General features: G+C 34.7%; 1 protein-coding gene across 2 annotated transcripts in view; it reads right to left on the minus strand.

Annotated features, from left to right (window-relative positions):
- Positions 1-492: 492 nt before the first annotated feature.
- LOC128987414 (fibroblast growth factor receptor homolog 1-like) overlaps positions 493-27,389 on the minus strand; it is an 83,498-nt gene continuing 56,601 nt past the window's right edge. For both annotated transcript variants that reach the window (XM_054408258.1, XM_054408250.1), the window contains exons 11-19: positions 26,057-26,186; positions 23,723-23,855; positions 21,710-21,827; positions 20,449-20,677; positions 19,141-19,445; positions 18,722-18,915; positions 5,817-5,957; positions 4,506-4,611; positions 493-2,369 (exon numbers count right to left, since the gene is read on the minus strand). In XM_054408258.1, the coding sequence (XP_054264233.1) occupies positions 2,277-2,369; positions 4,506-4,611; positions 5,817-5,957; positions 18,722-18,915; positions 19,141-19,445; positions 20,449-20,677; positions 21,710-21,827; positions 23,723-23,855; positions 26,057-26,186 (1,449 nt within the window). In that variant the 3' untranslated portion in view covers positions 493-2,276. The remainder of the gene's footprint in view (positions 2,370-4,505; positions 4,612-5,816; positions 5,958-18,721; positions 18,916-19,140; positions 19,446-20,448; positions 20,678-21,709; positions 21,828-23,722; positions 23,856-26,056; positions 26,187-27,389) is intronic.

Here is a 27,389-nt window from a genome sequence, read left to right on the forward strand (position 1 = left end):
ACCCTTTGAGGTCATATTTTTTTCATTTTTCGGCAAGTATAGGTCGCCATCTGAGCAGTCGGGAAAATGGCACCCAATGATTTATACTCGACATTTGACCGCAAAGATAAACTTTATTTGATTTTAGATTTTTTTTCAGTGAGTATAGGTCTCCATTTTTGAGCAGTCGGGAAAATGGTGAGCGGTGACCTATTAACCATTCTACTACAAAGGGTTAAGCTACATTTACTGAATCTAATGTATTTTTTGACAATATATCTATATTAGTTATATTATTTTTAAATTATTAAAAGTTTGATCCATTCCAGAAATATCTTGTTCACTTAACTTATTACAAGACTGAATTAATTGTCAAGCTCTCAAAAGAATGTAGCCTCTTCTGTATCAGTGGGGACTGGTGAGACACCTCATTTTTTATGGACAGTAGTTATATCAACTTATATCTTCTTAGAATTAAAGGTATAGATAACACGAAGAATAAATAGAAATTAACTTTAATTATTTTACAAAACTTGTATAGTTAATATATGTGACAATATACAATACTAGTGACTAGTTAACACATACAATACTTCTCGCGTTCATAGTAACTTAACCTTTAGCCAGATTCAAATGTAATCAATTAATGTTACTAATGAATAAAACTTACCTATATGGATTTACAACCTTAAAAGTTATGGTTAACAGAAACAATTCCAAGTGTTTTTTCTTTACTTAAATATTTGTACAAATAATGGAAAAGAAAATCAAACAACCGTTTCAAATAAACAAACTCTGAATACAAACACATTAAAAAATAGAATACTGTAGATAAAAATTACAATAAGATAATAAACTATAACAATGATACTGTGATTAATGTCAGAAAATAAATTATTTTATCCAGTAGCCTATATTGGAGAGTTATATAATTTATTTAGTTTAAAAAGTAATTAATGTTATCAATGCATACTAGCATAAAAGCAATCGAGTTCAATCTCAATACCCAAGATGTGATTTTTTCTGTGTTAGTTCATGTTTAACTGTACATGTTTATTTATTGAAATAATTTTATAACAGTAACTAGTGACAAAAATCTTAGTTATGTTGCATTACGGCATTATCATTTTGGTTTTCTAAACAATATTTTTTTACAAAATGAATAAAATTGTTTATATCAGCATTTTTTTATTAATGCAATGATTTCTTTTTTTACTTTAGAAAAAGTTAAATTAGTCAATCAATTGACAAAAAATCTATATCATTCTTTTAGCTTAAAACCAACCAAGCCATAAATAATTAAATGTTGCTTTATCCTATAGTCTAGATAAAAGAAATAGAGGCACTGTAATCATAGTTAGTTTACAGAATAAGTATATAGTTGCATCCCAGTCTTAGCCTTAGCAAACAACTAACAAAAATGTTTCTCATAATGTTTTCATCAAGAGCAATGAAAAAGGTGGCAAACCTAAGGCACTTGTTAAAATTTACAATTGCAGATAAAGATTTAAGATAAGTATACAAACACTAGACAATGTTACAATGTGTTAGGCAATGTGGAAGTAGGTTTTTATCTGATTTGAAAAATTCAATTGTTTCTTTTCTTCCATACTATGATAAAATAATTTTGAGTTGTCTTAATGGATTGTTGAAATATGAATTTTTGAGATCACAAGTTCTGGCTAAGTACGTAATCGTCTAAGGCACAGTTACAGTTACAGATGTTTACATCCAACTCAAATACATTCAGTAATACTGGGTTTAAAATTACTAACTAAGATAAATACATAATAGACAGTAATAACAAAAATAATGTCATGGGAGTTCAAATCAAAAATATCTTCTCTAATTATTAACAACGTAAACATAAATCTTTTGTACATTCATATTTTTACTCGATCAATAAAATAATATATTTACAACCCAATATATTACATATAAAACAAATATTCTAATATTTAAAAATCTTAATTTAATAAAAAATATCCATCTACACAAGCTACATCCCTTTGGTGTTTGATTGTTATCAGAAAAGTTTATTCACTCGACAAACGCTTAACTGAGTATTCAATAAATAAATGCTTTTTTAATGTAATAAAGCCATCATATATACATTTACAATTCAAATTAAGATTGTAGAGAGAGATTGAACTCTTATGAAATTCCTTACCAAACATGTGTATACACACACACACACTCACACACAACCGATCACAAAGGCACATAAGAATCAGTCTGTACACTCTGGCTGTCCTCACTGGTGTTGTGGTACACCTGTGATGTTTGTTGCCTACAGCCTACAGCAGATATGGGAACTGTTCATCCCCTACACTAGACTCTTCACTGGAAGGAGGAGTGTCCAACTGCGGCAGTCCCAAGTCCAGGTACTCCTGCAATAGTTAGGTTATCTTAGGAATAAACATAATCAACAAAACAAGGGCGGTATGGATAGCGTTCATAAGAGGTAGGCAAGTATAGAAAAGGTAGCTTCTAAATGGCATTAACTTTTTTTTTTTTAAAAAGAGGTTGGCGGCCTCTTTTAACCTTGCATTTGCCCGTCCACATAGACTAAGCGCCCGTGCGTGGATCGTTAACAGCAAAGCAAGGAGTCAGCCGGTACAGTACAAAAGTGAACTGTACTGATAAAAGCTGTATTGTAGATGCTGATCCAATTTGCATTATAAGGGTGTATTATGGAAATTTTTGTATTAAGCAAATGTGACCAATTCTTGTAATCCTTCTTCTTAAGGCGGGTCCGCACGTGAGTGCCAAGCATCTACTCATAAAACCTATGCCTAGTGTGGATGAGTTTTGGTCTTCCCGTCATTCAGCAAGCGTTTCCCACTCTATATCAATCCTTTCTACACATCAAGACATCAAACAGACTGCTCGGAAATTGGAAAATGTGAAAGCACCTCTTCTCGGAAATCGGCTCATAACAATGTAAGTAGTTAGCCACTATTCAAATATTTGGTGCTCAGCGAATTCCACATGTTGTGGACAGTTCTAAAAAGAGTATTTTTAGCCTATTATGATCTCATGGTGCAATATTAGGACATTACTACACATGCGTAGCGTCACACAAACTATAAATGTGTGTTACAACAGTATACAACCAACAGATTAACCCTTCATAAGTGACTTTGCGAAGATTTCCTCTTGGCGTTTGTATTTTAGTACAAAATTATTAGTTTTTTGTGTGTTGGTGGTTGCAAAAGTAACTTGGTTGAAAACCGGGATTTTCGAATCAAAGTCATCTGAAGAAGGTTAATATCTAATCCACGCTTTAGAAGGTACTGATCTAATAGTTGTAACAACCTTTTGTTCATAGTTGTTTGAATCTTTTATACCAAAAATTATTTGTGAAAGAACCACAAACGCTTTTTGAACACTTTTTTAGAGAAAGTGGTCTAACCTCTCAATTATTTTGTAGATATGCAAAGGATTGATCCTGTCACTCTCGTACCGTGTGAGATGCTACCTTATAAGATTTTAAAAACCCTAACTAGTTAATAATGTTTTCAAAAGATAAAAAATGTTTTATTAATAGTATATTTCGTACCTAGGGCCGAAAATGAGTTTTGCCGGCTCGAGATAGTTTTTAAGTTTGAGACGAAGTCGAGAACTTAAATCGATCGAGAGCTGCAAAACCATTTCGGTCCGTGGTACGAACGCTATTTTTCACCACACTATACCCTATTACCGCTATAATAATGCACACTGATAGTCAACACAACTACAAAACTTAAGGTTATGTGAAGAAATAATTTGAGGAATCAGCGAAAATAAAAATAAATAGTTGCTAGGCAACGGTGACAATAACACAATTCTACTGCAATGCTATGGATTTTGACTGTGTATTTAAAATGCAAGCGGACAGCTGATTTTGCGGCCCCGGGCTGTAAAAACCTGCTCGGTCCCCAAATTACAATGACAGCTGGCATGGCCAGCAAAACGTAACTTTCAGCCACCAATTAACGTATGTAATACATCTAAAAACATCATAGTGTGGTGAAAAATTAATTATCAAAGAGTTTATTTCTAAAATTTGGCATCCTCGATGTTTTATCAATCGCTACCCATGAAAATTGGGACAAAATACAATTACCTCTAGTAAAAATTATGGTCAAAAGGGCTTTAAAAGTTATTGTGGAAAATGTTTACAGTAGAACGCTGATATGCAAAGCAAATTCATCCGAAATGTAGGTTACCCAAAAGGCCAGTCACCAATGTTGCTGCAATTATGAGAGACGATCAGCGGGAATGACAAAACTGCAAATATATGCTCACCAGATATGGTACAACCGCAGGACATAATGAAAACCAGTAAAAAACATTGTATTTAAATGTTACCAATCAAAGTTAAAATAATGTACCAATCTCATTTTACTGTTTTACCGAATATTGGAAAAAATCTGTTATCAGAACACCCTATTCCCAATTGTTTTTGATAATCAACTCTCTACTATAGTTATAATTTTAACTATCTCAAAACAAAGATCTACAGGTTAGCATTGGTTGCCTACCTCGTTGGCTGTGATGGTAAGTATTCTGTCCAGGTCCTCCACCAGTTCACTAAACATCGGCCTCTCATTGGGCTGATAGCTCCAGCAGTCCCTCATCAGCATGTAACTGTCAACAAATGCGGTTGTTAGTTGTCTATCAAATCCCTCTGCAATTGCTGGAATGTCTTAATAGTACAATGTTGTTGTCCATTTTATCCTAACTGTTCCTGTCTTAAATAAAATTAAATAGGCGTTGCATCAATACTAAAAATGTGAAGACTCTGGGTCCCGTTAAATGTTTTTTCTTAACAGGAAATATTTTTATCACTAAAAATGTCTCATTACTATGAGTAATGGTAGCGAAAGGTAATGTCCAACCTACCATCCCAAGTAAAAGTCAAGTAAGATTTATCACTATTTTGTCCAAAATGCATGACAGTAAAAGTTTTCAATAAATTACATACAGCAGTCTTTTGTTAAAGAACTCCAAGAGTTTACCCCTTGTAAAAAATTAACATGACTTTTTAAGGGAGGTTTGTGTACAAATTTGAGAGCTCCTTAGAGTTCTTTATAAAAAAGATTGCTTTGTAATTTAATGACAACTTTTCCACCATGTATTTTGGACCATGTTTAATCTTACTTGACTTGTTCTTATGCTGGTGGGTTGGATACGTACATTTTGTCAACCCTCAGTTTTAATTAGCATTACTTCTAATTTAATTAATTAGTTTCTCCTCTTTATAATATCCTGAGTATATAATAATAATAGTTTCTCCTGAGTATATAATAATATAATATTAGAGGTCGACCAGTGTTCGAAAACTCGACCAAAAATATGTAATGTGCAGACTTCTCTATTTTCACTCCACAGTCCACACTGTAAATAAAACATGTGATTTGAATTTCTTCCATTTGTTTTGATTTTCTGTTTATATTTTTTTTTCGTCACCTTTCGTCAACCCTTTCCAACCATGTTAATTTTCTTCAAATTTTAAATTAATTTTTGTGCTTATTTTTTAGCCTATTTTAATTTCTAAAGGGATTTTGCACATCTACAGGAAAATATCTTTCTAACAGTAAGCGTAGGATTTTCCCTGTGATGCACAAGCTGAGAAAAAAGGTTTTAAAGAAATATCCTTGCCTATTATTGTATATATAATAATTCCCTTGTATTAAAGTCTGGGAAAACTAGCTGGTTCAACAAAAAGTCAACATCTTATTAGTAAGGTACCTGGCAAGAACGATTGGTACCTATATAGAACTGTTTAATAAAGAGTTCTGGGGGGGAAAAACTAAATTTTAAAGAATTGTAATTTAATTAAAGTTTCTTACATCTCGAGAGAGCAGCAGGGGGGTTTCTCCATACGATGGCCACTCCTCAGTAACTGGAAGAGTTTCTCCATGCTGGGTACAGATGGGTAGGGAGTCCCTCCTAGCGTCATGATCTCCCATAGCAACACACCATATGACCACCTGCAACAATTGCAATCACTCATATCACGAGGTATTTGGTTGAAGATGGGTATGCTATTCCTCTTAAGCTGAGTGCATTCGGGGTGGTTGTAGTGAGGCAAAACAAATCCTCCTTCTTCAAAAGTGCACCATTAGGAGAATATGTGGAGTCCACAGACGGACACATTGTAAACCTCTGTTCCAAGAACTGAACATCCTCACACTTATGCCTCTCTTTATAATGGAATCCGCATAACTTGTAAAGAAGAATCCCAAAATTTGTATAACTAATAATCCAATTCATAATTAAAATACAAAAAAAGAAATCAATCCACATGTAACTCAAATCAGTTCTACCTTGGCAAGCAGGGCCCATATTTCAATATCATTAAAATGTATTATAAATTTAAAATTTCCTCCTAATATCACACAAGAAGAACTTTTTTTTTTAAGAGGTTGGCGACCTCTTTTAGCGAATTTCCCTATAGAGAAGTATTAGCGAATTTCCCTATAGAGAAGTAGCTATTACCGTAGGTGGCATGGTAAGACCTAAGCCCGGGAGCGATTTACTTTTTCATTTTGATGTCCCCAGAGGCCAAAAACACCATTCGTTCAAATTTTTATATATGTATATATATATATATATATATATATACTTTTGTACCCACCCGGATTGGCAGTCACTGCGCTGGTAATTTACTCGGTGTGGCAGTCACTCGCCCGAAAGCCAGTCAGCTCTCCCAAAAGCCAGTCAGGTATGGCTTGCCGTGCATTTTATACGTATGAAAACAGCTAACCGGTGCTGCTGCCTGTGTCGATAAGCGTAACTGCAATACCAATGCGGAGACCGTCACTGTCACCGTGAGTTCTATCGTGGAGTAGCGTAGCCAAGTACGGCACCCTCCTCGCCTACTTTGTAGCGGTAACACTCAGCGGTCTGCAACCTTCGTTGACTCCTTTTTACTATTTATGTTGGGATAGTGATTAACTACGTGTTAATGTTTAAGCATGTTCATATTCCAAATAACTATGATGCACCTCTAATAAGGAATGTCGAATATTAATTAATCATAAACGGTTGAATCTTGATACTACCCGTTCATCATCTCATATTTAAGTTTTGATAATTTTTGTTCACCTTCAGTAGAAATTTTAGTCAATTTCTCCTGTATGACGTACAATATTTACAGTGTGTCCACGGACCGGGAAGATCGGGAATCATACGGATTTTCTTTATCTCGGAAAATATACGTGAATCTTGTCCGAGATATGGGAACTGTTGTCCGAAGGAGGAACTAACATATGGCAACGATATTATTCTATCTGATAAGAATAACCACGAAACTACACTCGATAGATAAAATATTTGTATAATACAGTAATTTTAATTTTACAAAATTTACAGGAATTCTATTTTGGGACGGATGAAAGATAAGGAAGCAACAAAAAGTGGTCACGAGTGCAAATGCGGATGGGGGGGGGGTTACAATATGACAAACGCCAGAAACGATTATTTGTTTACTTTTCAGATTCCTGATCAAATCTCTCTCTCTCCCTCTCTCTCTCTCTCACCCTCTCTCCCTCACAGTCCCCCTCTCTCGCTCTCTCTCTCTCTCTCACTCTCCCTCTCTCTCTCTCTCTCTCTCTATAACAATGTACAGTTTGTGGACTTTACTATTTAAGGTTTCCTTTCAAAATAGTAAAGCTGGTTAAACTATTTTTTTTATTGAAGCCAAACACTCTTTACCATCACCATCCGGTATTCTGCAGGGTAAAACGTTTAACACTGTGTTTATTAAAATTGAATGGCCACACAATTTCGTGTTTTATTTTTTTAAAGTAATAGTAACTTGGATATTTATACATACCAATAAGTGCTGCAAGCTGTAATGAATGCTTCTGATTAATATCAAATAGCTACTACTCTATAGGGAAATTCGCGAACAAGTTATGAATTAATTTTTTATAATACATCGGTCATTGAATACCAACCATAATGTGATGGGGGTTTCTATTTGTAACTTAAACTTGCAAATACAGTAGAACCTCGCTTAACTGGGGTCGGACCAACATGATGACTATGTAACCTCACAAATCCCAAGAAAAAGTTTCATGAATTGTGTTTTTCAGTCTAATATTTCGATATGAACTATATATTTAACTATTTACGGTAATTTTTATGTGCATTAGGCTCCCAATTATTGAAACATTAAAGTTCATTCGACAAAATAAGATGGTAGCAAAACGGAGAAATATCGATCAGTAGCTTCAAGGTCAAGCTATACGCTCGCACCTACAGACTGACAATCTTACACTGACACTGACATACTGACAATCGTCTGCTCCTGTCTCCTGTCACAACACTACAACATTTTGTGGTTGGGTCGTCGGGTGATTAGTAACCATGACCACTTGTGGTTGGAGATAAACCAAAGAGAGGATAGAACAAAGATAAATAATAAGAGGTGTTTTACATCATTGTTATCTTTATCTTATTTTTATCATTGTTGTTATTACCAAAAAGACTTAAGTACATTACTATGATTTTATGGTGTTTTATGAGTTATTTAATATTTTCATTCCCATACTTCTGTTCTGAAACATCATGTAGTAGTAGCCTATGATGACTACGGTACCTATCAGTAGTCTATTTGTCTAGATTTACTTTTGTTTTGTTCTTTACGTGATTTATTGCTGTACAGTAAGCAAGTTTTGTTTTGGGTTGAGTAAGGACACGGTGTAGTTTTATTACAGAACCAAGGTTAATGACTTAACATATCACGGTTGCGCAGTACCTATTGTATTTTGACAATGTAAAATGCAAATGTATAATCACGTTAACCTTCCATTTATAAAGTGTGTCCCGGAACGGAATTGTTCCTGAGTAAGCACATATCTAAATATCACATAAAAATTTTCCAGAATTTCTTAGTTACCCACACAGCTAAAATCTTTTTAGGCCTAACTCATTTGAAACTTGTACATTACATATTTTTGGTCGAGTTTTCGACCACTGGACGACCACTAGTTAAAGTTAGTTGTATTACGACAATCTTTATAGTAAGCAATATAAGCTTGAATCGGACTTATCTGTCAATCTGCCTTCAGCTAATCCATCATATGATAGTACGTTAGAGAGTATGTCCATGCTGAAGTTTTACTTATAGTACCGAGAAATAAATCACACCCCTTACATACACTGTACTGTGCTGTTTTAATGCTTTGTAGCTGATTGCTACTGTATTAACCTGTGATCGCATATCAATTCCTACAATAGGAACATATTTTAAAAAAAAACTTCTTTTATTTTTTAACATTTGTATGATTTATTTACAATAACAGAAATGTGTAAGATTAAAACAAATTAATTAGTTGCATTGTCCATTTGAAGTTACATCATAGTAAAGTAAAATTCCACTGAAACTTAAACAATAAAAGCCAAAATTAGTTATAAAGAAAACGCGAGTTTCCTTTATATTGCTTTTATAATCGAAATAAACATACCGAACCACGGCTCGGTCCCCCGGCAATTTTCATTTTAAATATTCAAATAAAGTAGATTTGTTTTTTGAAATGTGACATGAAAAATTTTCACGGAACTTTTTTTGTCGGCTACTACTTTATTTTATTTTTTGGTAAGGTAAGTTTAAAAACAGTGGATTCTGTATTTAAAGAGTGAAATGTTCTATATCTTTTTTCTAATTTTTAGCTTATGTACGTAATTTAAATTGTACGAGAGGGGCTACCCGCCGTGCCGGGTTGCGCCGTGCGGGCATATTTTGATCCAGTGGCGGGTGTTTGGTGTTTTGAATAAGAATACCGAATGGCTCGTTTGGAGGTCGTATCATTACAAATCGTATCATTTTAAGATTTTCTTACACTTAAGAGAAATGCATTTTCCATTTTTTAGATTTCTCAGTTACAAATTTTATGAAATAACATGATTGCATTGTTTTACAATAATATTGTACTTAGTAACTGAAATAAAAGTCAGGAGGTTAGTTATCAAACATACAATAGGCTTAAATAACGTTAAGTATTACTAATTGACGTTTATAAAAACCAGTAGTCAATATTTAGGTTTGTTGCACTAGATTTAGAAACTTAACTGTATTTTGGTAAATTTGAATTACGTTACTGATCAAAAACGCAAACTGCGGACTTGCAATTGCTATTATATATTCAGGTCGGATGTATTTAAAACTAATCAAATACAAATTCATTCGTGGTCCGAAAATCCCCCTCTTCCAAGTAAGGCTATAACGGCACATTGCAAAATGAGAAAGTTGAAATTGAAGTTGAAGTCATCTGAATGTTCGTCTACCTCTGGGCGCATCCCTTGCAGTGATTGAATGTCGTCAGACTCCGACCAGCTTGTCGTGTGTTGAAGTTATGCACGCAGAGATTTCACATCAAGCATCGGCGTATTGATTTATTTATGATATATTTATTAATGCTAGTACCTGGGGACCGAGTTTTGCTCGGATAAAATCATTAGTTTACTATGGAAGCAGTCTTAGTATTGCAGACACATTAATCCATTCCCAAACACCGCAACGCTCGCCTTTACTACTTCCTTCACCACTTTCTACGTCGTGGGCGTGTTTCCTTCTCTTCCCATTTTAAGATTGCAGATACCTTAATCTAATCGTCATAAACAGTTCCCGCACTCCGTACAGCTTGCCTTGACTATTTCTTTACCACTTCCTACATCGCGGGCCTGTTATTTAATGATTCCAGATACCGTAAGATATAAAGTCAATGCTACAATGTATCGAGTAATCTTCAGTATACTCTTTGCTCAATAGAAACAATTGATGTTTTTCCTTGTGTACTGTATTTCGTTTTGCTAGTATACTGTGGATAGACAACTTACAAGTATTTTGTTTACTTTTCCTTGTTATTTAATTCAGCCAAGATGGTTGCTTCGCCGACTCCGTAGAATATGGCAAAACTCTAGAGACCAGACGGATAAAAGAAATCCAAACAGGGCCACTCAACAACTAAAAAGGTTACTGTTTAAATTAAACAATGACAGATTTCAAGATTTCACATCAAACCTTTCTCCATCTGAAGCTAGTGACTACTCCCTTTGGAAAGTTACAAAAAACTTAAAACATCCACAAATTTGCATTCCACCTATTCTAAAAGAAGACGGTTCTTGGGCCAAAGACAACATCGAGAAAGCAGATGTATTTGCTTCCTATTTCAAGGAAGTGTTCAAGCCATATAATATTAATTCAAATGTTGAGCAAGAAATTTTGGAATTCCTCGATTCTCCAAATCAACTTGATTTACCAATAAAATTGTTCACACCATCTGAAGTAGCTAAAGTAATAAAAGACGATTTAAACGGCAAAAAAGCCCCCGGCTATGATCTGATAACAGGTAAAGTGTTGAAAGAGCTTCCTATAAAAGGAATAGTTTTCCTTACAGTTTCAATGCAGTTTTACGCCTTTAATACTTCCCAATACGGTGGAAGGTTTCACAAATTGTTGTTATTCCGAAACCTGGTAAACCTTTAAATCAAGCATCCTCGTATCGGCCTATATCTCTTCTTCCTGTGGTTTCTAAAGTTTTTGAAAAACTTTTCTTAAAAAGACTCCAAATTATAATTGATGAAAAAGAATTGTTGCCTTCCCATCAGTTTGGATTCCGCCGAAGGCATTCCACCATTGAGCAAGTGCATAGAATAGTGCATGTAATAAAGGAAGATCTTGAAAACAAACGTTTTTGTTCATCTGCCTTTTTGGACGTAGCCCAGGCGTTTGATAAAGTCTGGCTCACAGGATTATTGTTCAAAATTAAAACTTTGCTGCCCCATACATAATATGGAGTGTTGAAATCGTATTTGTCCAAACGCTTTTTCAAATTAAATATCAAGATATAGTTACAGATGTGCATGAAATTGAATCAGGTTTACCACAAGGCAATGTTCTTGGACCTATTTTGTATATTTTGTTCACTTATGACCTTCAAGTACTCAGGGTATTACGGTTGCAACATTTGCAGACGACACTGCTTTTTTATCATCAAATCAGGATCCTATTCTGGCATCATCAAACCTTCAGGCTGCATTAGACGATTTGTCTCAGTGGCTACAGAATTGGAAAATTAAAGTAAATGAAACAAAATCCGTTCAAGTTACATTTACTATGTCTACAAGAACTTGTCCCCCAGTAACATTGAATAATGTCATGCTTCCACAATCCAACGAAGTTAAGTACTTTGGTATGCATCTCGACAGACGGCTTACATGGCATTCACACATTTGGAACAAACGACTTCATTTAAATTTAAAAACAAACAAACTAAATTGGCTCATTGGTCGAAATTCAAAATTATCTGTTGAAAATAAATTACTTTTATACAAAATTATATTGAAACCTATTTGGACCTACGGTATTCAACTCTGGGGAACCGCTTCCAACTCAAACATAGAAATAGTTCAAAGGTTTCAATCGAAAACACTGAGAAATATTTTACAAGCACCTTGGTTCGTCACAAATAAAGTAATTCATCAAGATACAAAATTACCCTATGTTAAAGAAGAAATAAAGAAACGAAGTGAAAAATACCAAAGAAAATTAGAAACCCATCCAAATTTCCTGGCTGTTAACCTCCTCGACAATAGTGAAGCTACCTCAAAAGAGTTAATCCAATAGACCTTCCAAATCGTTTTTAGTTAAACTTTTTAAAAGTTTTTGTATGTTAGTGTACTTGATGGAGTGTAACTAACCCATGTTAAAATGGTTATTAAATTTGCTTATTATTCTAGCATAGAATAGATTGTAAATAAATACTTGTTATAAAAAAAATATGGTTACTTTGCAACCCATGCTGCAAGACTAATGCTAAAAAATTTGACTTTCAGTTTTATTTTTCTACGTAATTAGATTTTTGTTGGAAGTACTAACTGCAGTAAACTCGTTTTTAGGCCAGAAATAAACTATTTACAAGATTTGAAGAAAACCGTCGGAGCCGTTTTCGAGATCTTTCTGCAAGCATATATACATACAAGCAAATATTGCTAGTATTAGAGTATAGGATTAGATGTATTAATTAATATTGATTACTAGCTGTGTGCCCGTTCTACGCACGGGGATCTTATAGTGGTCAGTTGAAACCTTCCTATATATAAAGAACAGCAGTTGGTTTGGATATTTTCAGATATGCCTGCCAAACTATTATAAACAAATACAGTATCTGACAGTTTCAAGTAAAAAAAAACATGCGTAATAGATCTATGTGGGGTACACTTCCATATCTTTTGGCACAAACAACCAAATGAGTAATATTGATTATTCGATTGTTTAATTCGATACAGTATATCGTTTGTTAGTTAACCTTACCTAACTAACCAAACCAAACGATGTATAGTTAACGATGTATAGTTCCTTTTTCGCCTTCAAAGGAGAGCTATCAGAATAATTCACGGCCTTCCCTACAAACAAACTTGTAGAGCTGTGTTTAAATCATCCGCAATTCTAACTTTTCCCTGTATTTACATTCTAGAAGTCCTCACTTTTCTGAAGTCAAATTATTCTCATTTCCACACCACATCCACCCACTCGTATCTGCTTCGCAATACTTTCAATCTGAGAATTCCAGCCCATTCAACCACATTCTTTGAAAGACATCTAAACTATAATGCAATGTTCAATGCTCTCCCACTTCAAATCAAGTCCACATCAGATCCGGGATGCTTCAAAAGGCACTTGAGGTCATTTCTCGTGGGTAAAGGCTACTACAGTGTCCGCGCCTTTCTCGCTGACGGACAGTCCTAATGAATTTTAATTTTAATTATTTTAAAAGTTAGTTAATAGTTATTTTTAGTAAATTTGACTTGGCTAATGCATTTGTAATGTTAATCTTGCTAAATAAATGAGTTATTGAGTTATTGAGTTATTGAGTTATTATTGAGTTAAAATACTATACCTCAACCTCGCCATTAAACATTCAGGTTGGAAATTTCACTATCAAGGGTGCTCTTGTCCTGTCCGTACGGAACACTGAGTACCGCACGGACAGTTTAAAGTATTGTTTTAACATATGGTTTTTTGGCATTTAGGCCTACGAACCCAAGAGATGGGCAATTGGTCTATTGGCTGTATGGTCCAGCGAGAGCAAATAGCGTTGAGAAGACACATTGGAAAAGCGATTTGAGCATAATCCGTAAACCTCTGTTACAATCACCCACTGCAGTTGTCACTTTACACTTTACACAACCACCATTGAAGTGCCGTCAATGAGTTGAAACCTTTTATGTAAGCTATTGGTAACGCTTATGTAAAAAATGTAAGTTTCCCAGTCATATAAAACACTGATTCAAGGTCTTTTCCCCGGTTATCAAAACTCAGTACAAATTTTATACACAAAGAAGCTCTATTTTCATTTACGGTTACATTGTACTTGCGATTAATTAAATCTGTCATGTAAGGAAAAACGGTTTTAATCCAACTTGGTTTGGGTTTAATTTTGAAACGTAATCGGAAATTATTGCGGTATTTGTAAACAAAATTCAATGTAAACATATCAGTGACAGCTAGAGAAAAATAATCTTGATCCGAACAGCTGTTCGCTATTTCATAGATGGTTATGTGATAAACATTGTGAGAAAACTTGTCAAAAATTGCATAAAATTGGGTTTTTAAACGTCCGTAAGTTTTTTACAAAGTAGTGAGGTCATATTTTAATAGCTAAAGCCACTTTTGCCAATCCAGTGAATACATTAAAATGATTCGGATCTTGATAGGTAGGCCTACTCTCGTTTTTTAGGAGGCCACGTAAAATGGCTTTTGGTCCGTGACAGACGGTAGACAGACAGGCAGACGGACAGAAATTGAGATGAGACTTTTTTGGGATTCTTGAATGTATAAAACGTAAAAATAACCTAAAAATTGATAATTCTGAGCAATGTACATACAAAACTCTAATTTTATTAATATAGATTTGTACCTGTGGTGATTTTTATAATAAATTTATTGAAGTAAATAAACAACAAAGTTACAAACCATCCGACCAGTATTTTTATTTAAAAAGTACGTAGGCCTATTTGATTGGCATTGTTTTCTGGACTAAAATATCTATTTCCTAATCTATTTTTAGTTCCTGGTTTCGAAACATAATTAGGCAAAACAATTATTTATTTATTTAACAACTTGATCAGAAAATAATTTGTAAACATTGGAGGACAATTTTAATCATAAAAAACTTTTGAATTCTAATAAACCTAGCTGCCGTACCCGTGTTTTGCATCGGAGAGGAATCTGAAGAGAAAAAGTTTGATACACGTCACATATTTCAAATCCCACTCCAAACACGTCATGTTAATACGTTTACTTCCTTAAATTTAGAAAGTCACACCACAATCTCCAATAATTAACAGGCTCGTTGCAAAAATTAAAAGTTTCACAATTCGAATAGTTTCTACTGTACCTTTTGGACCATAAAACCAAAGAACTGCATTTACAGCTGACTTCGTTATAATTCTGTTATCTACATTCTTCAAAAATGTAAACATTGTGAAACTTTAGAATCCTATAGGGCGTAACTCAAAGAAAACACTTTTAAAGTAATCGGTATATGTGTTAACCAGGTACAGGGCTACCTCTTGAATTAATATAGATAATAAATCCAAAAATAAAGTAAATAAGTTGATTGATTATTGGCTCTTATAAAAAGATAAACAATCAACGAACATGACTTGATTGTGTAACCACACATCACTGAGTCTATATCTTCATTCTTTCTTGTAAAAATCGCTTTGATTGTGGCTATATAAAATAGGGAAGTGAGATTTCACTGTACAACGAGCTCAGTAAGCTCGAGAACCAGCAATAAGTTGGAAATAACCGGCCGAACCTTCCAGTGGCTCGCTAGTCGCTACCCCAGGTCGGTCGGTAGCCGGGTAGCCCATCAATGGAACCCGTTAGTCTCGCCCCTGCCTCTCGCCACAAGACAGTCAAGAATTTTGCCTTGTTCCACCCACCTTCGATTGTTTGAGGCGTGAAAACTATCTGTGTGTTACGGCCCGCTCAACACAGGATATTGTTTTCGTATTAGTTGGCCTTTTTCCAAGATGACCGTGACCGTTAGCTTTTTTATCGACTCCATTGGAGAATAATTCAAAACTACAAAGAACATTTCTAATCCCACGGTATACTAGATATTTAAATTATAAACATGTTTGTGTTTGAAAAAATATTTTTGGACGATAAATTTTGCAACTGTTTGAAACTATCCAAGATGGCCGCTTGCCTCCAAGGACTCAACAATAGGCCTACTTGTGCGACTATAAAGCAATAACTTCCAACCTTGCGCTTGCGAATTAGCTCGGTACATATTTGTATACACAGTTGGCAGGACGATCGCCATTAAGTCGACCAAAGATTACATTGGCATTTAGGTATTTAATCTGTAGAATAGTAATTGTTAAGTAATCTGGAAGACAACTAATTAAAATGAAGTGCGAAAGATTGGTTAGGAGAATGCCCATAGCTTGAAGCATAATCCGTTTGTTTGAGGTGCGGATTTTCAAGCTTGTATAACAAATAAATATTACAAAGTAGAAGGACAGGGGTGAAATTGGCTGAAGTGACGGGATACCCGGCGGATTTTCAGTGACTGGATTCCAGTGGTATGCTGTAAAATATATAGTGACTGGCTTAGCAGCACAAATTTTACGTGACTGGCTTTCCCATGCAAATGCGGTGGTGACTGCATTAGCATAGCAGTTTTTACGTAATTATATTTTAGTATTTTTAAGAAAAAACGGGATATATACGTTCAGAAGTGTCTAGGCTTATGATATTTACCAATATATATTATATATATATCATAGTCTTGAAATATATTGGGGGGTGCAACTGACTGACTTCCAGTGTATATTTTATGTGACCGGCTTCCCGGGCGCGGCCGTGTATATATATATATATATATATAGATTTATATATATATGTGTCCGTGAACGCGATAACTTGAGTAATTTTTGTCCGATTTTGATGAAATTTGGTTTAAAGGTGTAAAGGGGGATAAACTTGAATGAGTTCGCGAACCAGCATGATCGGACCATGGGAACAGGGCTTTATGGGGGGTTTTATGGGGTAAAAATTGGTTTTTCTCACTTTTGACCCTCAAAACACAAAGTTTCCCAATTTCTCTTTAAACCTTTTTAAAGAGCTTAAAAAAACAAATAATTTAGTATATAAAAGTATTTTAGTACGGTTATTGGTAACGGAGAAAATAAAAAAAATGTAAATTTAAAATTCCCATGTTATTCTTATGGAGAATATTGTAAAATGTTGTAGTTTGGTTGTTTATGGATATATTTTGATCCCCAATTTCTCTTTAAACCTTTTTAAAGAGCTTAAAAAAACAAATAATTTAGTATATAAAAGTATTTTAGTACGGTTATTGGTAACGGAGAAAATAAAAAAAATGTAAATTTAAAATTCCCATGTTATTCTTATGGAGAATATTGTAAAATGTTGTAGTTTGGTTGTTTATGGATATATTTTGATCCCCAATTTCTCTTTAAACCTTTTTAAAGAGCTTAAAAAAACAAATAATTTAGTATATAAAAGTATTTTAGTACGGTTATTGGTAACGGAGAAAATAAAAAAAAATGTAAATTTAAAATTCCCATGTTATTCTTATGGAGAATATTGTAAAATGTTGTAGTTTGGTTGTTTATGGATACATTTTGATCAAACTTGGCAAACTTATTTATTTTGTACTAAGCTATTAATATTTTACTAAAAAACACACTTTATTAGTTTCCTTGTAGCAACAAACCTAGGTACTCAACCTATAATGTTATTTAAATATATTTAATTGAAAATCAATTCAGACAAATGGAAATTCGCTTAGTTGTCAGGTTTGCTGCGACGGGGGTATTTAACCTTGTGTTTGCTCTTCCACATACACTAACCGCCCGTGTGTGGACCGTACCGGTATACAGCAAAGCAAGGAGTGAGCCGGTACAGTACAAAGGATCTGTACTGATAAAATGTTTCCGGCAGTATTTATTAATGACTTCAAGAATACGTTCAAGTATATTTATATCTAGTGACCTACTACACTATTGAAGAAATATATCTCTAGACTAGACGTATGCCTAAGTAGGAAATGAAATAAGTACAGTAGACTCTCCCTCTTATCCGGACTCCTCGGGACCGAGGCCAGTCTCGATAATGGGTTTTCCGGTTAAACCGACGTCCCCAAAAACTCGTTAAAACAGACTGTTTACTGTGATATTCGACTTAAATTTAGGAGAGCATTGTATTAAGACACGTGATCACTGGTCTCAAATCTTTCCCACGAGAACAGTCGTTTCAGTACTGCCCACTTCCTGCCGTTCTATAGTCCGGTTAAACAAATGTGCTGATAAAAATTGTCCGGTTAAAGAGATGTCATTTCCGCCGAGTGTAGTCCTGTTAAACCGATGTCCGGTTAAAAGGTGTCCGGATAAGAGGGAGTCTTCTGTACTGAGAAAAGGAATAGCAAGGAAAAAACAACCTGATGACCACAGTGCTGATGACCAGCGGGAATACTCCAAGTATCCTAGTAAGTATACGTCTATAACTACTAAGTAAATAAGTATATAAAATAACTCTCTCAATTTATCAATTTAACACTTGAGAATCAAAGTATGATATTGTGTTTAACATCACAATAGCACGTCACTCTAGGCTAAATTTAACAAAAGTAAAAACAATCGCCAAAAACTATTTCCTATGTACTAACATACTATAAGTATTCACACAATGACAATGGCTACTCACACATCTGACTGCGTAGTATATACACGGTGGAACAAGGCTTCAGGAGCCATCCACTTGACTGGCAACCTTCCGTCTGTTGTCTTCCTGTAGTAGTCATGACTGTGCACATCTCTCGCCAGTCCAAAGTCTGCTATTTTCAAAATATAGTTGTCACTCACTAGGACGTTTCTGGCTGCTAAATCTCGGTGAATACACTGAAAGTAAATTGTAAAATTTAATACAACATTTAGTATTTTGATTGTTCTATCATTTTGATTTTGAGTTTGAGTTTTGGTTGGATATATCCGTTTTTGGTCCCCCTGAAATTGTCTTTTTAATTTACCCTGAACATGTTTAATTACTTAACAAATTTACAGTCAAAGTAGCATGATTGAACTAAATAAAACAAAACAGACTAAAAAATACTTAGCAGTACTTACCCTCCTTGAAGCCAGGTACTCCATGCCTCTTGCTACTTGATATGCAAAGGAAACTAGATCTTTTTGAGTTAAAGTGTTTCTGTCCTTCTCATTGGCTCCAATAGCAGGTTCGTAGCCTGATGATGGTCGATGCTGTCGCAAAAAGTCTCTCAAGTTTCCATGAGGAGCAAACTCAACAATGACAAAGAGAGGTCCATCTTGGGTGCAGCATCCAAGCAAGTTTATTATGTTGCGATGTTTACCAATCATTTTCATCATTTCCATTTCAGATACCAAGTCCATCATTTCTGTGTCAGTATGGCCCTCTGAAAAATATTGAATAATTAAATATCAGATTAGTCATTTTAAACATAAGTCAAAAAATTTTGTTTTTAACAGAAATGTGGCCCATCCAAACTTTTACTCCCATATTTCAGTTACGAGAGGAATTATTTATACCTATAGCAAAGGCTGAATGCGAGCTTTTGTCTTCAACTCGATGACTAAAACAACTGAGAGTGTATCTCTGACAGCTTCCTTGGTCCAATAAGAGCTTAGTTGATACAAGGCCACACTAAATAAACAGGCCGCAATGCTCCTTACGCATGACGTCATCATAGGCGACGGCAATGACGTAATGTTATTTTTTTAGTTATATTTTTGTTTTCCAATAAAAGATTAAAACAAGCAGCTCGTAACAAACATCAAAATTTACGTCATTGCCGTCGCCTATGATGACGTCACGCCAGAGGAGCATTACGGCCTGTTTATTTAGTGTGGCCTGGGTTGATGCCTCAAGGTAACAGATTAAGATTATATTTGTGAAATATTTTAAAACGGCAACGCTGATTGAATTTTTACCCCAGGGCAATAAGACTTAGCTTACACAAATACGCTGAGAGACCTTCGAGGTCTTCAGTCACACACTAATCATTGAATGCAATTAGTTGTTCAGTCGAACCAAGAATCAAGATTTATTTCCAGTAGGTACAACTTTTACAATTTATTGAATGAGTCAACATTTTGCTATCAGAGCAGTTATCAAATTGAAAAAGATGTTACAATAATTGTTTGAGCGTTTGAGGTCTATAAAAAATTGCATTGTAAGTGAACAGGCATAAAACTAATATCACAGAGTAATCAAAATTGTAAAGGATGGTTCAAAACAACAGTTTGAAGAGTTGATAAAATACAACAACTTGAAGAGTTAACAAATTCAAAGATTTGAAAATTAGAAAAAACAGCAATTGTAAACTTAAGGAATTAACTACAAAATTAGGAAAACATTGATGGACAACCATTTAACATGGGATTCATCAGTTTCATTACCTTTCAACATTTTGACTGCTACAATCGTAGAGATTCCCTGTTGCAAGATGCTCTGAGCCTCCGCTTTGACCACCTTACCAAAGGCTCCCTCTCCCAGACTCTTTCCCATGGTCAGCTGATCCCTGGGGAACTCCCAGTCAGAGTCCAGAGGGAGCTCGTATTCGGACACCATAGAGTCCAGCTTCCCTGGCCTTGACTTTTGCTTCTCTATTTTCACTACTGGCATCAACTAAAAATACATAAATTAATTTAGAGGGAGTTGAAGATACTAAGAAGTTAGTTGAAACATGTTATTTTAACTTATAGAGTGAGCGTTTCTTACAGTTTGATAGTAATCTTGGAATTTATTGTCTAAAAAGGTAATTTCTATAAGCTCGACTGGTTCAAGACTGGACAAATACTATCTTCACACAACAACGCTGCAGCCACTTCTGGCAAACTCGTTTGACTTTATACTGTAATATTACTGTAATATATGGTACATCACTATCTTTAGATCACTACTTACAGAGGTGCCCTCTCTACCAAGGTCAGGAGAGCAAATACCCTCATTTTATACGGTCTCTTTCTTCACTCACCCCCTTCCCCTAACGTCTGCCTGCATCATAATGTCATCATGACAATAATAGGTAATCTCGGCCCTACCAAGATCATAGTCCGTTATCACAACAAAATTTGTAACCTCTCCCGTGAGGGTGGAAAAATTGAGAGCATCTTTTACGACCATGAACACATCATCATCATTGCCCATGATCAACGTAATATATCTACATTCCCCCGCGGTTGCGAAGACATCATCATTGCCTCCTGAGATTGGGGCAGTAGGCCTATATTGACATTCCCATGTAGTGGCAAAAATATCAGCATCCCCTCCCATGATCTCGGCAATATATCTAGACATTCTAGAATCAATCACACATGTCACTCACTTTACTATGGAAAACTTGAGTTAAAAAGAGCTCAAAGCTTGTGGCTTCTTTGTAAACTTGAGTCGACTAATAAATTTACTACTCGCACACCTCTAACAAAATAAATAATGTTCTGACTGCCAGTCTGGTTAATCTGCCTTGTCCTATCAAAATAGGCATACAGTCTGATTAAAGAAGATATTTAAAAACCAATTATGTCTGAAACTTGGGTATAGGTAATGACTGATCTGGCAACTACGGGTCTTTGGTTACCAACTCAGTATCAACAAAAATATACTTCAATAAATCTACTTCATTGAATGATAAATTAAAGACGTTCCAAAAAAGCTTACCAAAGATGGGTCTTGGTCATTGGCCAAAGTTTGTTTTTCCACAATAACCTTTTTAGTCCATTGCGTAATAACTGCAGCCCTTGCAGTTTCAATAGCCAAAATTTTCTTTAACTTTTCTCTGAAATGACAGACAACATAGGTATTACCATCAAATGCAACACATATAAAACTAAAAACTACAATCTTAGGGTGACGAGCACCAAACAGGAGAAAGTCAAACTAATATAGTATATAACTAAATTAGTAGGAAAATAGTGACTTCATTTGCTACATACACTATTTTAGTATTCTAACTTCAGGAGTGTTTTACCCCAGGAGTATTGTAGATTACTCTTCAGAGAAAATTTAAGGTTGGTGTGCACCAGTGTATAGTTGTGTACTAAACTAGTAAGTTAATGATAAATTTGTGCTAAAATATACTCCTACCCCCTGGTAGGTGTAAGTTATGGAGTATTTAGTTTTAAATAGGGTTAACCATGTATATTGATTTCAGTAGATTATATTTTTATGTTAACCATGGATTATGCTGAATAGGCCTACATAGACTATTTATTGAATGCACCAAATGCAGTACGGTTCGTGATAGGAGAGACACCATTGAAATATTAATTATTATTGTTTAATTAGTAAAACAAAATAAACAAAAAAGTAAAAGCTAATTTATACATGAAAAACATTTTTAAAATACCACGTTTTTAAACGCCCTAAAAAGTAGAAAATATTTTTAAATATATGTAGAGAATAAATAATACTTGTAAGATTTAAAACGAAAAAACTGCGGCGCATGTAATAGATAAAGAGGGGGTAGATGTCGATTTGAAACAAATAAATTAACACAGTAGGTACATCGTGTCTGTATGATTTACAACTATATTTCCTAATTGATGTTAAAAATAGCTAATAATAATTCAATCTGTGAAGATAATCGTAAATTAGATATTGCATGTGCCCCACGTTTTTGTTTTAGACCTTACAAGGATTTATTCTCTCCGCATAATGTATTTATAAATTAATATTTAAATATTAATTTTATAATCAAAATTAATTATTATAAAAATAAATATAAAAAGATAAAATTAAATGAAAATGAAATAATTAAACAAATTAACTATTTGAACACGGAGGTTTTAACAATAAAAAACAATTTTCAACACAAAACTCTTGAAGCTTAATACTAATTTGCAAAAAACACTAATAAATATTGCGGTATTCCTATATTTTGAGGTTAAGTACTGCGCGGGACTGCACAACTAACAGAGTATTCACAGAAACTACAGAAGTTTCAACTAAAGAAGCATCCTGTACTTGAGCTCTCCAAACAAATCTCCAGTAGTAAAATACTTCTGTAGTTGAATACTTCTTGTGTTTTAACTACAGAAGTTTCACTTACTAATGTAGTATATTTTACTGATTTGGTGCTCGTCACCCTTAGAAACTATTGTGTTGGAGTATAAAAAGTGTAAAAGGAAAACTACTAGTACTGCTGGTAAATATGAAAAATAGCTTCTTATTATACCTCATTGATTTATTCTATTTGATCTGAAAACATATTTATCATCCTGTGCGACCAACATCTATTACATTTTTGCCTGTCCACATCAGACCTCGAGCATTTGTGCTGATCTCATCAATCAAAGCAAGGGGTGAGCTATTACCTAGTATAAGAGTGAACTGTTAGAATGTAATGGCTGGCTCTAGGACGCTAAACCATGTCATCACTGCCTTAGATTTGTATTCTGTTGTCCTAACAACTGAGGTTCGGACTCACCAGATACTACAATGATTGAATTTTATTGTTTAGCTTTAAATAGTTTTGATAGCTTCAAATAGGTTTGAATATCTCTAAGGTGGTTGGTAACAAGAAATAAACAGAACCCCAAAACGTACTAGAGTGTACTAGAAACAGACCTTATATCATCTTCAGATGATTCAAAGAGAACAACAATTTGATAATCTACGCTAGTATATTCAATAGTAAGACAGTCCAAATGAAGATAACCATAGTTTACAAACCTCTTGAGTCGGCGGAAGACATTGACCATGATACACATTGCCAGCAGGAACATGGTACATAGTACTCCAGCTAGGATTACCACAGCAGTTGGCTGGCTTGTCTGTACTACTCTCATAGGCGGCTCTTCTAGTTCTGAAAATCCAACAAATTTTTATGCTAAATTTTAAAAGATCGGAGAGTGTAAGCTTATTTTAGTAGTGTAACTGCAGTGGCATAACATTAGTTTAAGAGATAAGAGTAAAACAGACAAATGTGATCCTCAGTGCCCCAATGCCAAATGAGATCTGGGTCTGGAAACGATCTCCCATGGAATCAAACCAGCAACCTTCAGATTTGAAGGCGAGCACTATAACCACCCGGCTACCCAGACATACTGGTATTTTCGATAACCTGGCACTACCCAAAGTGTACCGAGTCTATAGGACATTGTAAAAATGTTTCCTTTTCTTAACTTAAACACCCATGACAAAAATATGGAATAGATGTCAAAACGTGAACAGTCTTAAGGTATGCTTCCTTTAAACTTGTTCCAGGCACATTTTTTTGCAGGATGTGTCTGAGACAGATCCTCGGCCACATACTAGCTTATTTTTATTCAAACACATCTCAAGGTACAGGTCACTCAGCAGTAAAACCCAACAAGAGTTTACAAATAAAACGTTTGACTACCTATCTAAATAAATTAATACGCTACATCAAACTTTGTCGGTTGAACTCCTCTTCCATTTCTTAACCGATTTTATCCATTGACGTCTCATTGGAAAGAGCGGGTTGCGTAGATTTGCAAACTGGTCTTACATTTTTGAAAAAGACCCTTGGTCTCTGCCCCAGTGGCTTTTGAAGTTCCCATGTTATCCTTATGAAGAACATAATTGTTTACATTTTGATCAGCTGTAATTTAATTGCTGTCATATAGATGACAGCAATTAAATTACAGCTGACATGTACAATGTAAATATATGTACAAATGTAAAAATCGGGAAAGCCTGGACAATCTGATATGTTTAGCAAATAGGAAAAATGAATTGACATAGTACTGTATTTCTTGAGCAATCATTGAAAAAACCGGGTTTTTAGGCATGGAAACATAGGAAAGTCATAGAACGCCACCATTTTGGACTTAACTTCATGATGATTGGTAAAGGAAACCCCTCTAAGGCTGAATTAAACTGGTACGGCAAGGATATTAATATTTTTTCATAACAGTCAAGTGATTTTAAAAGAAGATTACTACATCCAAGAAAGCTTAATAAAACTTGCATTGAAGACATTAACCAGCCAAATTAATGCCAATTGAAGCAAATAAAATTGTGACAGAGAGGTTATTCAGAACATCAGGTAGTTCTTAAGTAATGTAAACAAATGTTATCGCTATAAAAAATGACTGAAATTTGTAAACGTACTGGCGACAATGGGGGCTACCATGGAGACATTGACGAAGATCAACATGGACAACCTAATGCGGCTATAAGTGGGAAACATTTGCAGAATACACTAAAAAACCCAGATCAGTTTTTTATAAACGATAAAATATTTACAATAATGATGATTATATGGAACTGTTAGATACGTAATCAATTAGTTGAGTCTTTTAAACTCATCGGAAACTATGACTTTTATTCACTTTAAATAAGTTTTTTAAATAACTACTTTACTTCTTTTCGATTGCTCAATTTCGAGCAACATGTACACTAGTTGAATATTGATAGAAGTATGGACATCCCATTCCCATGTTAAAGATGTGGCTCATTTTAGAATAAAATTTGTAATAGTACTTGAATTGAGTCACTGACAAAACAGGTGAGCTGATGTCAATTACTATTCTCTGGTGGATACAAGACTTTTTAACAAGTCAAACTGAAAGGCCAAACTATGATATCTTTTATGTCTCGTCAACTATCTTAGTGAGGGCTCGATTACACAAGGCAAGTACACAAACTACTGGCGAGCGAGTAAAAAAGCAGGCTTGTCAGCGAGTATGACATGTAAATCCTGAAACTTCCTTTGACTACCAAGTCTAGTCTTACTTGTTGCTCAAGGACAAGAACTGCAAGTATACTTGTCTAGTTTACGATCTAGTTCACGCAAAATCCAGTGAGTGGTATCAACAGAGATATTATTTTTTTCCTAAGATTTTCTTAATAGCAGCTAACAAGTGAGTGTCACAAGTATACTGGGCTAGTTTACAAGCTATTCATAAAAAAAGCTTACTAGGAGAACATCGTAAACTTGCCCTGTGTAGTTGAGAGTTTAACTTTCTATTTCATTTTGAGCGGACCTTTAGCTTATACTGCATTTCCTCTACAATAACACTCTTAATTATGAGAACTCACCATCCACGACCCGCAAGTACGCGCTGGCGACGGTCCTTCCGAGACTGTTGGAGGCAATACAGGTGTACCAACCCTCGTCCTCGTGAGTCACGTTGTATATCTCCAACACCTCCGCATCTTCAGAGTGTTGCTGCGGAGAATCAAACACAATCAGTGATAGCTTCCAGGTGTTGTTTCACAACAGACAAATGTCAGCATAGCCAAAGAGAGTTGGGGTTTACAGAAAATTGTTTGTGTATTTAATTATGAATCAAGTTTGTTTTTGATACACGTGCAGCAATTTTCTTTCTCTTGCACTCTGTTAAGGACAAAATGTATAAACCACCAATGCCTCAAAACCTTCAAGAGCTGGGTGAACGCATTTGCATCACTGGAGATTCATTCAGCCGATCCCGATGCTAGCCAGTGTTTTGGCCAATTTACAACATCAATAAGAAACTTGTTCCATGGCTGATGGACGGCATATTGAGCTCTTGTAGAAATAAATTTGTAGAAAGAAAAATTTAAGAAATTTGCTTTTTATTGATGTAGTTTTTGTCAGGAGTTAGTCAATATTACAGTAAATAAACAGTTTTAAAACCTGATTAATCATAAACACCCTGTACTATCAGTAAAACCAAGTATTTATACCCTCAGCAATTTGGGAGTATCCCTGAACAAAGATATTTTACCTGGTATCCTTTGTGGTGAAAAATCTTATTTACACTGATGCACAGGGGGAAATAAGAGAGGGGAAGCTATAAAAATTCAAATCCAGAAATTTTAAAGCATTTAAAGCTAGATACAAAATTACCAATGAATGCACTGAAGAAATCAAAAGTAAAACTGGCAAAAATTGAAATACAGAACCCCAAGAGTTAAAACACTTCACCAATAAAAACAGGCTTTACTATTCTACAAAGTATTAAATAACAGATACATGTAAGATGGATCAAATATGTTTTACCAAATGTTTAAAGTGGCAAGATAGTGTATATGGTGACTAGCAGAATACCCGACCTTCATACGAGGTTAGGGTATATGTACAAAATGCTTATTGCAGTTATTCTCGTGCTTTGCGTTTGCATTGGGAGAGGACACGGTTTGAGAAAATTTGATTCTTTTAGTTTACCGCATGCTTATAACACATCTACCATAGTATAATGAACTATTACTACACCCAAAAAAAAAAATTGAATTATTGACAATGTTAACATTGTCTCACTTGTTAAGCAATTGGCTACTTTGCTTTCTCAAGTCAGTGAGAGATAATGTACATTGTTAGGTAACTGTAGGAAAAAATACTAAACTCCTTTTAAATGTGAATACCTATAAGGTTAATATGGGAAACTCC

This window comes from Macrosteles quadrilineatus, unplaced genomic scaffold (genome assembly GCF_028750875.1).
Source record: "Macrosteles quadrilineatus isolate MER2022 unplaced genomic scaffold, UCM_ALF_1.0 Scaffold_1__1_contigs__length_201487025, whole genome shotgun sequence".
Classification (NCBI taxonomy): domain Eukaryota; kingdom Metazoa; phylum Arthropoda; class Insecta; order Hemiptera; family Cicadellidae; genus Macrosteles; species Macrosteles quadrilineatus.